Source organism: Leptodactylus fuscus, chromosome 7 (genome assembly GCF_031893055.1).
Source record: "Leptodactylus fuscus isolate aLepFus1 chromosome 7, aLepFus1.hap2, whole genome shotgun sequence".
Taxonomy (NCBI): Eukaryota; Metazoa; Chordata; class Amphibia; order Anura; family Leptodactylidae; genus Leptodactylus; species Leptodactylus fuscus.
In genome coordinates this window covers 66,542,845-66,558,048 of record NC_134271.1, presented here as the reverse complement: position 1 = coordinate 66,558,048, position 15,204 = coordinate 66,542,845, and the positions used below count along the sequence as shown (strand labels likewise).

The following is a 15,204-nucleotide window of genomic DNA, read 5'->3' as shown; positions in this document are numbered from 1 at the left end:
GATGCTCAAGTAATGCCACTTACACTAGGTTCAATCTAGCATTCGGGTCTATTGGGGAACCCGAAAGATGGAGAACTGGACTTCTACAACAGCGGATACATAAGTAGACCAGCGGACTCCACTGACAATAATGGGGTCTGCCGGGCAGGATATTTTCTGCACCAATTTTTCGGGTGGTTTCTGCGACAGAGTCTCCAATAGATGTGAACCTTAAGAGTTTGGGTTGACATTCATGGATATTGAGTACATGGTTTTAGATGGTAATAGAAATAAAGAACTTTGGTTTTAACCATTCTTTCATGCAATAGGTTAATCATTTTAGCTAGGAATGGATGCTCTTATGTTTGCTTGTTTTGTATACATTTACACCACTCTCAGGACCAACTTATTAACTTCACCGATGTCATTGCCCAACTTACTGTTTGTACAATAATATCATTGCAAAACATTTGAATGGATTTTACAATTTGGAAAAATTGTATGTTGTACATGCTTGTAACTTCACAATCGTGTACTGTACTAAAATTAAAAACCCAATAAAATTTCTTGAAACGCAAGAAAAAAAAATGTGATCAATGTCTAAATAGTGGGAGTGTGACTAATGTGAGCCTGACACATAGCTAAAATGGAGGAGACGTAGCTTAAGAAAATTGTCTACACAACCTATACAACTGTAACAAATCAGGGAGTTAACTGAAAGGATACAGAGCTCATAGTAACTTTTTGGAGACAACATGGAGGTGCGAAGTTCTCCCAGCATATTGGAAGCATGCTTCAGGGCATCCATCAGCTTGTTCTTGTCCTAAGGAACAACATGAAAACAATGAATACATTATAACAAACATGATCATAGGAATGACAACTGCCACAGCCTCCACTACTATACCTGTAGAGGATGATCCTAATAGTCTGGTACATAGAAGGCAATATTATAGTAGCTATTGAAAAAAAAGAAATAACGCACCAACAAGGAATTCTTGCAATGGAATGATGATATATCGAAGTCATTACAGTATTAGAATAAATACTGGGGAAAGCCGTACAAGTGAAAGAAGTCTCTAGTACCCTGTTAGGCTACATGTATCATGGATACAAGATACAGTTGGGCATGGAAGCAAACAGGTGTTGTATATCTTGTGGCAAATCTGCTCACAGTTATTGCACATTCCTAAGTTGTCAAAGCTGGCCACATAAATGAACAATTGATGAAAAATCTGGTAACCGGGCGGGCTGAGGAAGTGTTAGGGCTAGTTCACACAGGGACATGGACGCTGATTTTGACAGTTGATTTCGCGGCCAAATCAGCCTCCATAAAATGTAGCCCTATGTGAATTGCTAGCTTTTTTTTCCTGCTAGCTTGCTAGCAGAAAAAGAAGCAACATGACCTTTCTTCAGGCATTTAACGCCTGAAAAAATGAATTGGAGTCTATGGGGCACTGAAAAAAATGCTAGTGGTTTTTGGTCGCTTATTTTTGCAGCTGTTTTGGCAAAAACAGCGACTGAAACCGCTAGCGTTTTTTTATCATGTACTTTTTTATAGTGCAAAAAAAAAAAAAGCTTAAAAAAAACTGCGACCGAAAAAGCGTCAAAAACAGTGTCAAAAACAGCGTCCAATGCAAAAAATAGTGTCCAAAAAAAGCGACGCTGAAAAATCAGTGACAAAATCAGCTAGGCTTTTTTCACGTGTGAACTAAGCCAATCTGATGATTGCTTTCCTGGGAAAACCTTGCTGTGTGTGGGCAAGCATAATCCTGCTGAAACATGTTGGTGGAAACCCTGCCAAGAGAGATCCTGCCATATGTGGCTGCAGGATTTCCTGCAAGTATTACCCTTGTATCACTACGAGGGGTGACAGACAGCTCCTCAGATCATCACAACAGCAGTTTGGGCAGTGTGTTGATCCACAGCAAAGGCAGGATTGAAGAACTCACCACCAGGACTCAGTACTGAAAACTAACCAGTGTAGGATGCCAAACGAAGTCTACCATTCATCTGGTTGTCAATGGCAGGGCATGCAATGGGCACCATGACACCAAATTTCCTTCTGGTAAGAACTTAGGAATGATCCAGGCAGAGACAGGGGTGTGTAATGAAGGTGCCAGCCGTGTAGGGATGGTGAAGAAGGAAAATGTGACAGATTCCCATACTTGTACGTAACGCGGATGTAACACTATAAGATATGTACATATGTCACATGCACCTCTTTTCATTTGAAAAAAAGGCGAAATGGCTCCAAGATGGTAACTTTCAAAATGGCCATACAGATTTACCCCTTCCCCTTAGAAACATACCACACACACAGGCTGATGTTCCCAGCCACCCTTTTCCATTATACCTTTGGAATACCCTGTATTCTTTCACATAGTGGGCAGCAGTATAGTAGTTCTATTCTTGAATACAGGGGTAGTATTATAGCAGTTCTATTCTAGTTCTATGCAGTCAGGGAGCAGCATTACAGTAAGTTTTATTCTTGTACACAGGGGAACAACAATAGTAACTATATTCTTATAGTGGTTATATTCTTGTACATAGCTGCCCATTCTAATATACAATGGGAAGTGGTATGGTAGCTTTATTCTTGTACATAGGAGGCAGTATTATTGTAGCAATTCTCATACATAGAGGCAGTATTCTAGTAGTAATAGTCTCGTACATAAGGGGGAAGGATTATAGTTGTCATATCCACTTTATCAGGTCAGGATTATAGTGGTTACATTCTTGTATACAAGGGGCAGTATTAGTGTACTGATATTACAGTTATTGTTAGTATCATTGTGACGGTTGTTGCTCTTTAATTACACGATGTAGAAAATAAAAAATGCATGCAATCAAACAGTCCTGGAATAATCAGGCGCTATTGGGAGTGGGATGTGACAGGCTGGGCTGATCACTGGCAGCGTCTCATGGCGGTTCATTTCAGCCTGCCAGCCCAGACACTTGCATAGTGATTTACATTGATTAGGAGAACAATTTTCAGCGCTGTCTCATGGGAAATTAGACAGATGAGGATTGATAAGACAGGAATGAATTTTAGCATGTTTTGTGGTTTAATTCATTGCACTCTATTAAAATAAATAGGCTTGCCATTGTTTTTCTCCACTTCACAAAAGGTTCGCTGAATTTGCTGGAAGCAGCCATTTTCCACAACACCGAAAAAAAATAACTGAATAGGTCATATGTCCCCACACAGCTACATTCATTCATATGCAAAACCCTTTTTCATAACGTAAAAGTAAATATAGAAAATGCATCGTATTTATTATCATCAATGTACAAAATGGATCCGATTAATAAAGAGAAATAAGCTGTGGCAAAAATGACATTTACATATTGATAGCATACATATAAAATATATAATAATCCTGCATCTTTTCGGACTATAAGACGCACTTTTTTCCCCCAAAATCTGGGGGGAAAATGAGGGTGTGTCTTATAGTCCGAATGTGGACTTAGAGACCCGGCATCCCGGCAATAGAACGGTGGATGCCGGGAAAGGGGTTTTAGACGCTGGCACAGGTGCCGGGGCCTAAAACCCCCTTCCCGGAATCCGCCATTCTATTCCCGGGATGCCGAGTCTGTAAGAATAATGAAGGCGGCTCTGCTGCAGAGCGGTCACCATAGCAACTGGGTCTCCGCTATACGTGGAGGCCCAAAGCTAATGCCCGCAATTAGAATGCATTCTAATTGTGGGCATTAAAACTTAACCCTCCCTTCCGCCCAAAGTGTAGAATACACTAATGTGTATGCTAAGCATACACATTCAGCACTGCTTCATCACACCAATACAATGCATTAGCCAGTGCTGATTGGCCAGAGTACGGAATTCGGCCAATCAGCGCTGGCTCTGCTGGAGGAGGCGGAGTCTAAGGTCGGACCTGAATGGAGACTGGTGTGGAGCGATCTTAGACTCCGCCTCCTCCAGCAGAGCCAGCGCTGATTGGCCGAATTCCGTAATCTGGCCAATCAGCGCTGGCCAATGCATTCTATTAGCCCGATGAAGTAGAGCTGAATGTGTGTGCTTAGCACACACATTCAGCTCTACTTCATCGGGCTAATAGAATGCATTGGCCAGCGCTGATTGGCCGAATTCCGTACTCTGGCCAATCAGCACTGGCTAATGCATTGTATTGGCGTGATGAAGCAGTGCTGAATGTGTGTGCTTAGCACACACATTCAGCTCTACTTCATCGGGCTAATAGAATGCATTGGCCAGCGCTGATTGGCCGAATTCCGTACTCTGGCCAATCAGCACTGGCTAATGCATTGTATTGGCGTGATGAAGCAGTGCTGAATGTGTGTGCTTAGCACACACATTCAGCTCTACTTCATCGGGCTAATAGAATGCATTGGCCAATCAGCGCTGGCCAATGCATTCTACTAGCGTGAACTGAGTTTGCACAGGGGTTCTAGTGCACCCTCGGCTCTGCTACATCAGATTGCTACATCTGATGTAGCAGTGCCGAGTGTGCATCAGATGTGTAGTTGAGCAAAACTGACTCAGCACTGCTAAGTCTCTGCATTCGCATAGGAATGCATTGGCCAGCCTTCGGCCAATCAGCGCTGGCTCTGCCGGAGGAGGCGGAGTCTAAGGTCGGACCTGAATGGAGACTGGCGTGGAGCGATCTTAGACTCCGCCTCCTCCAGCAGAGCCAGCGCTGATTGGTCGAGTTCCGTACTCTGGCCAATCAGCGCTGGCCAATGCATTCTATTAGCCCGATGAAGTAGAGCTGAATGTGTGTGCTTAGCACACACATTCAGCTCTACTTCATCAGGCTAATAGAATACATTGGCCAATCAGCGCTGGCCAACGCATTCTATTAGCTTGATGAAGCAGAGTGTGCACAAGGGTTCAAGCGCACCCTCGGCTCTGATGTAGCAGAGCTGAGGGTGCACAAGGGTTCAAGTGCACCCTCGGCTCTCCTACATCAGAGCCGAGGGTGCGCTTGAACCCTTGTGCAGCCTCGGCTCTGCTACATCAGAGCCGAGGGTGCGCTTGAACCCTTGTGCACACTCTGCTTCATCAAGCTAATAGAATGCATTGGCCAGCACTGATTGGCCAGAGTACGGAATTCGGCCAATCAGCGCTGGCCAATGCATCCCTATGGGAAAAAGTTTATCTCACAAAAATCACAATTACACACCCGATAGAGCCCCAAAAAGTTATTTTTAATAACATTCCCCCCTAAATAAAGGTTATCCCTAGCTATCCCTGCCTGTACAGCTATCCCTGTCTCATAGTCACAAAGTTCACATTCTCATATGACCCGGATTTGAAATCCACTATTCGTCTAAAATGGAGGTCACCTGATTTCGGCAGCCAATGACTTTTTCCAATTTTTTTTCAATGCCCCCGGTGTCGTAGTTCCTGTCCCACCTCCCCTGCGCTGTTATTGGTGCAAAAAAGGCGCCAGGGAAGGTGGGAGGGGAATCGAATTTTGGCGCACTTTACCACGCGGTGTTCGATTCGATTCGAACATGGCGAACACCCTGATATCCGATCGAACATGTGTTCGATAGAACACTGTTCGCTCATCTCTATTTCTAATAGCTACTAGCAATATACACACTATACATTCTAGCTGAATGCAGCTCTGTGTATACCCCCACTCTCTGAAATTTGGGGACTGAGACATTGTCCTGAGATCCCATCTGCCCTGCCATCAAGAGTCTTCCAGATGCCCTTTCTTATCCATAATCTACCTGTTGGAGAAGATGTTCTACCAGGCCTGAGAGAAGAAGGAAAGTCTTCCTCCAACCAGAGGCTTGGTGTCATTGCTGCCCTTCCTTACCACTACTATCTGTCAAAAAAAAAAGAAATGGCCTCACGTATTCCTCAAAGAGTCCCTTCTTGTTTAAAGGGACTTTAGAACCAATTTTTACAAAATTATCTATTTGTCTTATAAAAGGATCCCACACACAGAGGAGTGGGAAATCAGTTTTCTCATCAGACCCTTCTCCAACAAATCGTCCAGGCCCAGATGAAACAATTGATCAACCACGGAGCTTTTTCTTAGAACCCTGGTCAAAGTTTTGAACTGACGTAGATGCCAAGTGCAACTCATGACACTTCTCTAGCGTGAGTTATAGTAAATTTGACCGGCCAAGACCCTGATTTGATAGCCATCCTGTTCCACCTACTTAAAAATAAGTAAATAAGGCAAACAAGGTGCAGAAACTGCAAAGTGCTGCATTTTTGGGCGCAAAAAGGGATAATTATTGTAGAGAAAATGCAGGGGTAATCTCCCCCCCCCCCCCAATGACACCACCAACAGCAGAATAATGAGAAAATATATGGAGTATAGGATAGGTTGTAACTCAGGATAAGCTAAAATACAACACTATTAATTCCTAGACCAGTAAAATTGTGATTCTATAGCAGAAGCACAATATAAATTCAGAGCAACACTGCCAAATACAGTAAAAAAAAATTACATTATATGTAAATTAAAACATTATTAAAAAGGGGATGTCCAGGTTCTTTCTTTATAGTCTATCTTTGGATACGTCATAAATATCAAATCTGTAAGGGCTGACATTGGCCCCTGTAAACCGAGTCAGTAGCAGATAGTTCTGTATGATGAATAGTGATCTGGCAAAGTTACCACAGCTAAGCTCCTATTGACATCAATGGGGCTGAGCTGTAGTAACAGAGCCCAGCCACTATACTCGGCACGGAGCAGTTTCTGGATCTGTGCAAAGTATAGTATGGGAACCAGAAGTATTGTAATCTCAAACAGCTGATCTGTGCAGAGAGATATCTGCCTGTCAGTCCTCCACCAATTACATTTATAGTTTAGCTTATCCTCTTCCCTACACCACTTCACTGTGGTGAGCAATAAAGTGCAACTGCCAAAAAAAGAACTATCCTTACTGCAGGGCATTGGAGAAAATCCTACTAATTTTAGAAATTTGAAAGTTTGTGTGTTTGGATGTTTGTGTGTTTGTTCCTCAATCACACAAAAATGGCTGAACGGATTACAATGAAATTTGGCACATAGTTTGTAAGCTCGATTAACACATAGGCTACTTTTTATCCAGGTAAATGACATGGCTTCATGACTGTTATGAATTTATGTTCACATACTATATACTATATTAAACTGCTCTTGCAGCAACTTATCTTAGGTTCTGATAAAGCCAGGTCTGTTATCTCTCTATGTAAACACTCAGCTAACCCTCAGTTCTTTCTGTACATGCATTTGCATATTATCTGATCTGCTCCAGGCAGTGTGCTGACACACAGAATGGGAAAACACCTTTAATCCAAATTGGCAGTTTGCTACTTTTAGAATTTTACAACAAATTAGATCTTCTTTTCCCCAGCATGTTTAAAACAACGAGAGCTATGAAGGTAGCCAGAAGTCAGAGTTCTCCTCAAGCAGAGCTGAGGGGGATCATTGATGCCAGCAACAAGCTCATTATATGGCGTTCCAGCGAGCTGCTGAGATGTCGGAACAATCACAGGCACGGCGTGAGTAACAAGTTCAGCAGCAGGACAGCTTAACAGCTGCCAGAGTGCTGGAACAAGCAAACCATCGACAGCAGCAATTTGCTGAATATAGGCAGATTATCGATGCCAAAAACACGCAAAAGAAGTCGTGGGCAGAGGTTAGTCATCCTTTAATTCTGTGCATTTGGCATACATTAACCCAAAATTCTCCACTCCAAAACTTTCAAGAGAGCAACCAGCGACCATGCCGGCCTTTGCAATCTATTTATGCCAAGTAACAGTCCCACACCGGCCTGCTATCTCAAAAATATGCCACTGTCTGATGAAACAGACAATTCCAATTTTCCGTATCATATTACCCAAAGGTCGCAAGTAAGTAAACTTGTTCACAACAAAATAACTCACTCAGAAGGAATGGAATGAATCTATTTATGTGTGAATGTAATTATATATGTAAGTGATTAAAATATAAGTCTACATTCCCATGACAATGCTGCAAAAGAGCCATGAAAAATATTAATTTCTCACAGCTGTTTTTCACCCGAGGGGAGGCGGTTTGCACAGATCCCTCATCTGTTACAGTGGAAGGATCCTCTCAAAATATCCGTCATGTGACTAACCCCATTCACAGAAATTAAAGGGATTCTACCATTAAAGCAACTTTTTTTCTAATTACCACGTCGGAATAGCCTTAAGAAAGGCTATTCATCTACTACCTTTAGATGTGGTCTCCGTCGCGCCGTTCCTTAGAAATACCGGTACTTACCGGTATGCTAATGAGGTCTCGGCAGCAATGGGGGCGTCCTTCTTCTTCATCTGCCTACTCCCCTTGTCCATCGTCGTCTTTCTTCATCATGTCTGACGCCTGCGCAGTCGGCTCTGAGACCCTGTTAGAACTGACTGTGCATGCTCAGTAAGGTCCGTACAGCCCTCCGACGCCTGGTAGAGTTAACTCGCGCGTCGGAGGGCTGTACGGACCTTACTGAGCATGCACAGTCGGCTCTAACAGGGTCTCTGCTGTCAGAGCCGACTGCACAGGCGTCAGACATGACGAAGAAAGAAGACGATAGACAAGGGGAGGAGGCAGATGAAGAAGAAGAAGGACGCCCCCATTGCTGCCGAGACCTCATTAGCATACTGGTAAGTACCGGTATTTCTAAGGAACGGCGCGACGGAGACCACATCTAAAGGTAGGAGACAAATAGCCTTTCTTAAGGCTATTCCGACGTGGTAATTAGAAACAAAGTTGCATTAATGGTAGAATCCCTTTAAAGGGGTTGTCCCATCTCAATGATCCTATTTATACTGCTAGCTTATGTGGATTTAATACTTTTCCTAAATACATTGCTTTATCAAAACTGCTTTGTTTGGCTAATATCTGAGATTATTCACTTCATTGTTTACACTGCATTTCCATAACCACGGACAAGTGATGTAGCTCCCTGCTCTCAGGAGGGGAGGCGGAGCTGAGTGCTCGGAAGCTTGTGTTTCTGAGCTGTTTATCTCCAGCTCTTCCAGTTATCAGGTCTGCTAATTGATTTTTGCAGAAACAGGGAGTCTGTTACCTCTGTATGTAAACACAGACCTAAAACAGAGTTTATTGCAAGCTGACTCTTGGTCCGGTAGCATGTAAATTTGAAATTCTCATCACCTGTCAAATCCAGTTCTGCTACATCAGCTTCATATTGTTCATCTTCCAGTGTTACTGTGCCAATTTATTTACAACCATCCCTCATTACTGACTGCAAACATGTACTGTTATGAAGAGAAATAGCAGAGCTTTGCCTAGGAGACAGCAAGTGAAACCCCGACCACCAATTTACCAAGAAAACCAGGAAGTGAACAGAGCTTACAACCTGCAAGATGGTGAACAGGTGAGGTGGGAAAACCACTTTCAAATTAACATGGCCAAGTGACTGCCATGTGAATATAAGATTTGAGTGATAAGTTTATTAAGAAAAAGTGTGCATCTTAAATAGGCTCTAGTAACCTGTTCAGCCACCTCTAGCCTGGATACAAGATGAAATATAGTTGAGCATGGAAGCATACAGATACGATATCCTGCAGCACGTTGGTCCATAGGTGGGCCAGTAGATTCTGAATACTTGTAAATTGACTGTATACACACAGAGCACAAGAGAGGAACAGCCGCTGTGGCCCTGAGCAACACCAGTTAGGGCTTGTTCACATCTGCTCCCGGGGTCTACATTCTGTAGGTTTCCGTTTCCTGCACGAAACTGGGCAGGAGATGGAAACTTGCAGGCATTTTTCAAAGCTATTCATTTGAATGGGTTTGAAAAGTGCCCGGCTGTGAGCGTTTTGTGCTCTCCGCGGCGAAACCGTTTTTAATTTTTTTTTAACCGGGCACAAAGTCGGACATGCAGGACTTTGTGTCTGGTTTAAAAAAAAAAACAGTTTCGCCGCGGAGAGCACAAAACGCTCATGGGCAATCACTGCCAGTCACGGTCTGAGAGGTTTCTGTCTTCTGTCTGCAGAAGACGGAAACTTGATAACGGAGACCCAAACGCTGGTGTGAACCCAGCGTCATTAGTACAGATATATCTATATCGACCCCCTCAACCCCCTAAGTGCTGCTGCTCATACATGTTATGCCACAAAACACTCACCAGACATCTCTTCATCTGAAAGGACTGCACCTTCACTGCTTGGATTGCTTCATCAAGAAGTTTCTCCTGTTCATCCTGCGGGGACTGCTGTGTGGTCGGCTGGGAAGAAAATAAAGCAATGTCAATAGAGGTACTTATTGACCAATGCTGGCCATAGGTAATTTCAAGGTAACTTCTCGCATTTTGGAGGGAACTACTTAGGCAGGGTTCACGCCAGCCCTAAGTTTTTGTTCGGGGATTTCATCCCTGAATCCACTTGAAAAATGCAAGCAGGACTTTTCTCTCCACATTTTTCGTATGGAAACCTGGCGGACCACATTATAGTCTGTAGTCTTAGGTGATTAAGGTTTCTAGGTTAGCTATTGCAGTATTACACTGTGCAGAGAACAGTCGATTGGTGGGGGGAGTTTGACCCCCAAAACACCCATTAAATGAATGATATAACCTTAGGATAGGTTATTAAGCTCTTTTTGTTTTTCTTTTGGTCCACTACTGGTTTTGGCGTACAAATACAGATGGAAAATATTGACCTGAACACTGCTGTCTGAATGAGGCCTAAGACACCTACTGGGTAGTCCTCACTTTGCACATGAGGATTCCAGTTGTGAAGAAATGCCCATAAGAACAGTTTCCACTCTATATAGTCTAGGTTTACACTGCACTTTTTGATAAAGAACTGCATATAGTATACAGTATATACCTGGAATTCTAGTTGCTCATGTTACTTTGCCAGTACACCAGAGGGTTTCAGTTTAATGGTCTTGGTGAGTAACTTTTTTTTTTATGTTTACTCACCTCTCCTGGGCCTTCGCTTATTATATTCTGGGCAAGTTTGCCCAAATGCCGCCCACTCAGGGACTGGGCAGGGTCCCTACTATGGCAGGGAAATATGCCTTGCATTCCACTCTTGGCACATGTGTCGGGGGTTGCCAGTCCTTCACGTAAACTGAAAACTAGTGGTCCTCTCATTTCCTCAGTGTTCGATCTCACAAATTCTCTTATGGAGGTTAAATGGGCAAAAATGAAAGGTAGAAGCTATTTTAGTTGCAAATGGGACCTATGCTATATATTATGTCTATGAATTCATAAAAGCCCTGGTTTTATAAGGGCTTATTACACATCTGTTTTTCATGGACAGTATACTTATCCATTAGTTATCAGTCTATTTACCATGTCTACATAAACCGGAAAAACTATATGTCTGTTTTAGTTGGCATATAGGTGACATATTTGTGTTTTCGTCTTTTCGTGTACCTTAAAGGGGTTGTCCCATCACAAGGATCCTATCTATACTGCTTGTTAATGTGAATGTAAGACTTTTCCTAAATACATTGCTTCAGCAAAACTGCTTTGTTTGTCCACCATCTTACTTTATTTTATTTTATTTTTTTTATTTTTTTATTTTTTTTTTTTACACATCTCTTGACTTATCTGGTCATAAGTCAAGTGATGTATCTGCTGCTCTGAGGGGGGAGGGAGAAGGGGCTAAGTGCACGGGAGCGAGCCTGGAGGGGGGTAGTTTACACTTTGGGGGCAGGGAAGGGGCCACCAATACAGACCCGGCATCCGCTGTAATAGAGAGGCGGATGCCGGGGAGTGTAGACGCCGGCACAGGTAAAGCCAGCAGCGGCAGGAGCGATGCTGCTATTCCGGAGGGGAGGGGGGGTGGAGGAGCAGAATAGCAACATCGGTCCTGCCGCTGCTGGCTTCACCAGTGCCGGAGTCTACACTCCCCGGCATCCACCTCTCTATTACAGCGGATGCCAGGTCTGTATTGCATTGTGAAGGCTGTACGTCCGATGCCTAGTGCATCTGCAGCACACACGCAGAGCCAGCGACATAGAAGCAACAAATTCTCGCCGCTGGCTTTGCATATGTAACCCCGCCCACCAATGACGCAACAAAGCCGGAAGACAGAAGAATTTGCTGCAGCGAAGACAGGCAAGTATGCGACGTGCGACAACCCCTTTAAGACACTGGCAAGCACAGAATTCCTTTGAAAAAAAGATCCTCCTTTTTCACACATGTGGATCATGTGCTATCTAGTTTGTGAGGAAGACAGACATCTCGTGTTCGCTAAAAGCTGATATGTGAATAACCCCTCGTTCACATCTACATTTGGTAATCCATTCGGGGAGTCTGCATGGGGACCCCCCACCCCCAACGGAATACCAAACGTATTGCCAAGCAGTGTGCAGAGAAAGCACACTGACGCCATAAACTATAATGGGGTCCGTGTGCTCTCCGCGCTGGGTCCACACGGAACATGCGGACAGTAAAGTACTTTGTGATCTACTTTCATGTCCGCATGATTCGTGCGGGCAGAGCGCGGAAAGCACACGGACCCCATTAAAGTCTATGGGGTCTGTGTGCTTTCACTGCACACTGCTTGCCAGTGCGTTCGGTAGTCCGTTCAGGAGGTCCACATGCGGACTCCCCGAATGGATTACCAAACACAGATGTGAACGAGGGGTAAGCCTTAATGTGTAGGTGCCGTAGAACCTTTGTCCATAGATAGCGTTTGTCTATCTATAGGGTTTACTGTCTCACAGGCTTGCAGGCTGAATATTCATCCTTTCCAATAATTGCCACCACCGTCACATGGAGATTATTTTTATGATTCAAGAACAAAAAATAAATCTGTGTTAAAACTAAATATTGCTGGAGTTCCGGGTACTAGCAAATCATTGTTATCGAAGTAATGGCTTATACACAGTCTGCCACCTCCGACAGCGTAATTGTTGTGGGATTATTATGCAGCAATTCAGACCCATATGACAAACCAGATGTGAGGAAATAAAAGGAAAAAAATTAAAAAAAAAAATCATGAAAATAAACTGGCACAGCAAAGGCCAACAACACACTGACAGCTTGTTAAATGCAATGGACAATGGAAGGCAAGAGATAGGGAGGGGTGTACTGGGAACCAGATTATTGGTGCGCAACAATTTCCTAAAACATAAGCCTGTTCTCTGCCTCTATAGCAGTGATGGCGAACCTTTTAGAGACCGAGTGCCCAAACTGCAACCCAAAACCCACAAAATTTTTGCGGAGTGCCAACACGACAATATAGACTTAATACTATGCGGATCCACAATTGCGGACAGTTACTGACCAAAAATTACAGTCATATGGGGCTTTACAGAGCTTTCAATAATACAAACAACGTTGTACTGAAATGTAAAGGTCTCGGCATTTGGTACTTTGAACAATTAATTTTCACTATTTACATCGCACAGGATCTGTTTTATAGTTACCGTGTAATATTCTTACATCCTGTACTAATATCACGTCTGCTATAAAACAGATACTGTGTGATATAATAGTGAGGGGACCCCAGACAGTATTATATGCTCTGCAGTGGGCCCACCACACAATATTATATTCTCCACAGTACCACAGTAGCCCCCCAGTGTTATATGCTCCGCAGTAGGTGCCCCCCCCCCACAGGATTATATGCTCCACAGTGGCATCCACACACAGTATTGTGTGCTTATAAATAGGACCCCCCCCCCAGTATTATATGCTCTTTAGTACACCCCCCAGTATTATAAGCCACCCCAGTATTATAAGCCCCCCCAGTATTATACACTCCCCCCAGTATTATAAGCCCCCTCAGTATTATACACTCCCCCCAGTATTATACACCCCACCCAGTATTATAAGCCCCCCCAGTATTATACACTCCCCCCAGTATTATAAACCCCCTCAGTATTATACACTCCCCCCAGTATTATACACTCCCCCCAGTATTATAAGCCCCCCCAGTATCATACACCCCACCAAGTATTATAAGCGCTCCCCCCAACATCATATACACAGTGAGCCACTCTCATACTCACCCCTGAAGAGCCGCCGGCATCCACCTTCTTGTCACTGGCGGCACTGATGACGTCATCGCGCCCGCGTCGGGGCAGAGGTCAAACTCTGCAGCCAGTGTAGGCCGCGGTCGCGCGATCCGCGGCCTACCCTGACAGCTTTCAGCTGTATGTGCATTTGCACATACAACTGAAGGCAGTGATCGCTCATCAACGGGGAATCCTGTACCGGATTCCCTGTTGGTGAGCGATCCGGGCGACCGCACGCGTGCCAGCATGGAGGGCTCTGCGTGCCCTCTCTGGCACGCGTGCCATAGGTTCGCCATCACTGCTCTATAGTATAATGAGGAAAACCGGAGGTAATGGAAGAGTAAACTCTCAGGCACACAAACACTGAAAAATAATGGGCATAAATAACAGATGCAGCATCCGGTTTTGTTTTTTGATGCCAGTTTGGCTTCCATTTCCACCGAATTAAAGGGGTATTCCCATGAACATAATCATATCCATATTTGTAGAGAATTAATCATTTTTGGATGGTGGCTGTCAGGAAAAAAAAAAAAAAAAAAAAAAAAAAATCGATTTAGAAACCCTATATGATTAATTACCCAAATATATGTACACAGTGGGGCAAATTTAGTTATGAAAATATACCGAAAAAAATGTGTTTTTCCTTAACATTGACAAATTATCATCGTTTGCCATCTGCTTTCATCCATTTTTCAAATAAGTTTCCTTCAACTGCAATATGGGCCCTTATACTTAAACTCATGGGGGAGGGGGGGGGGGGGGGGACAACTTACAAATTTCTCAGAGCGTTCCAAAGAACAACCAGCCACCATCCTGGCCTTACTCAATTTACTTCACTCATTAGGCTAGACAGCAATTTCGGCCACAACTCCTAACAAGCAACTGTTATTAAATGGAGTCATTTTGTGACCCGTCATGTCCTACAAATTCTAGTCAGAAAAAAAGTCATGTTCAACTAATGAAATCACAGGGCGACCCGCCAATCTTGAATTGTGGCCAAAATAACCATATAACCCAACTCTAACAGCCTTCAACCTCAAAAAAGTCACTGGCCATTACTTAAAGGGGTTATCCAAGCAAAAATGGACAACCCTTTCAACGTTTAAATCTGCTGGGGGCAGTGATATATATTTTTTTTTTTAAATGCACCCTCACCTGTCCCCGATGCTCCAGTGTCCTCCCACACCTCTTGTAGTTGTGCTGAAGCTACTGACTGGCCTCAGCGGTCACATCCGGAAGCAACACAACGACGGAAGAGGACCCGGGAGACACCACCAGA

The 15,204-nt window shown here is 43.8% G+C and overlaps 1 protein-coding gene across 1 annotated transcript in view; it reads right to left on the bottom strand.

Moving 5' to 3' along the window:
- The window catches only part of VPS35 (VPS35 retromer complex component), a 67,802-nt gene that overhangs the window by 47,020 nt on the left and 5,578 nt on the right, over positions 1 to 15,204 (bottom strand). Inside the window, exons 2-3 of the mRNA XM_075282057.1 lie at positions 10,078 to 10,176; positions 706 to 802 (exon numbers count right to left, since the gene is read on the bottom strand). Coding sequence (XP_075138158.1) covers positions 706 to 802; positions 10,078 to 10,176 — 196 coding nt within the window. The remainder of the gene's footprint in view (positions 1 to 705; positions 803 to 10,077; positions 10,177 to 15,204) is intronic.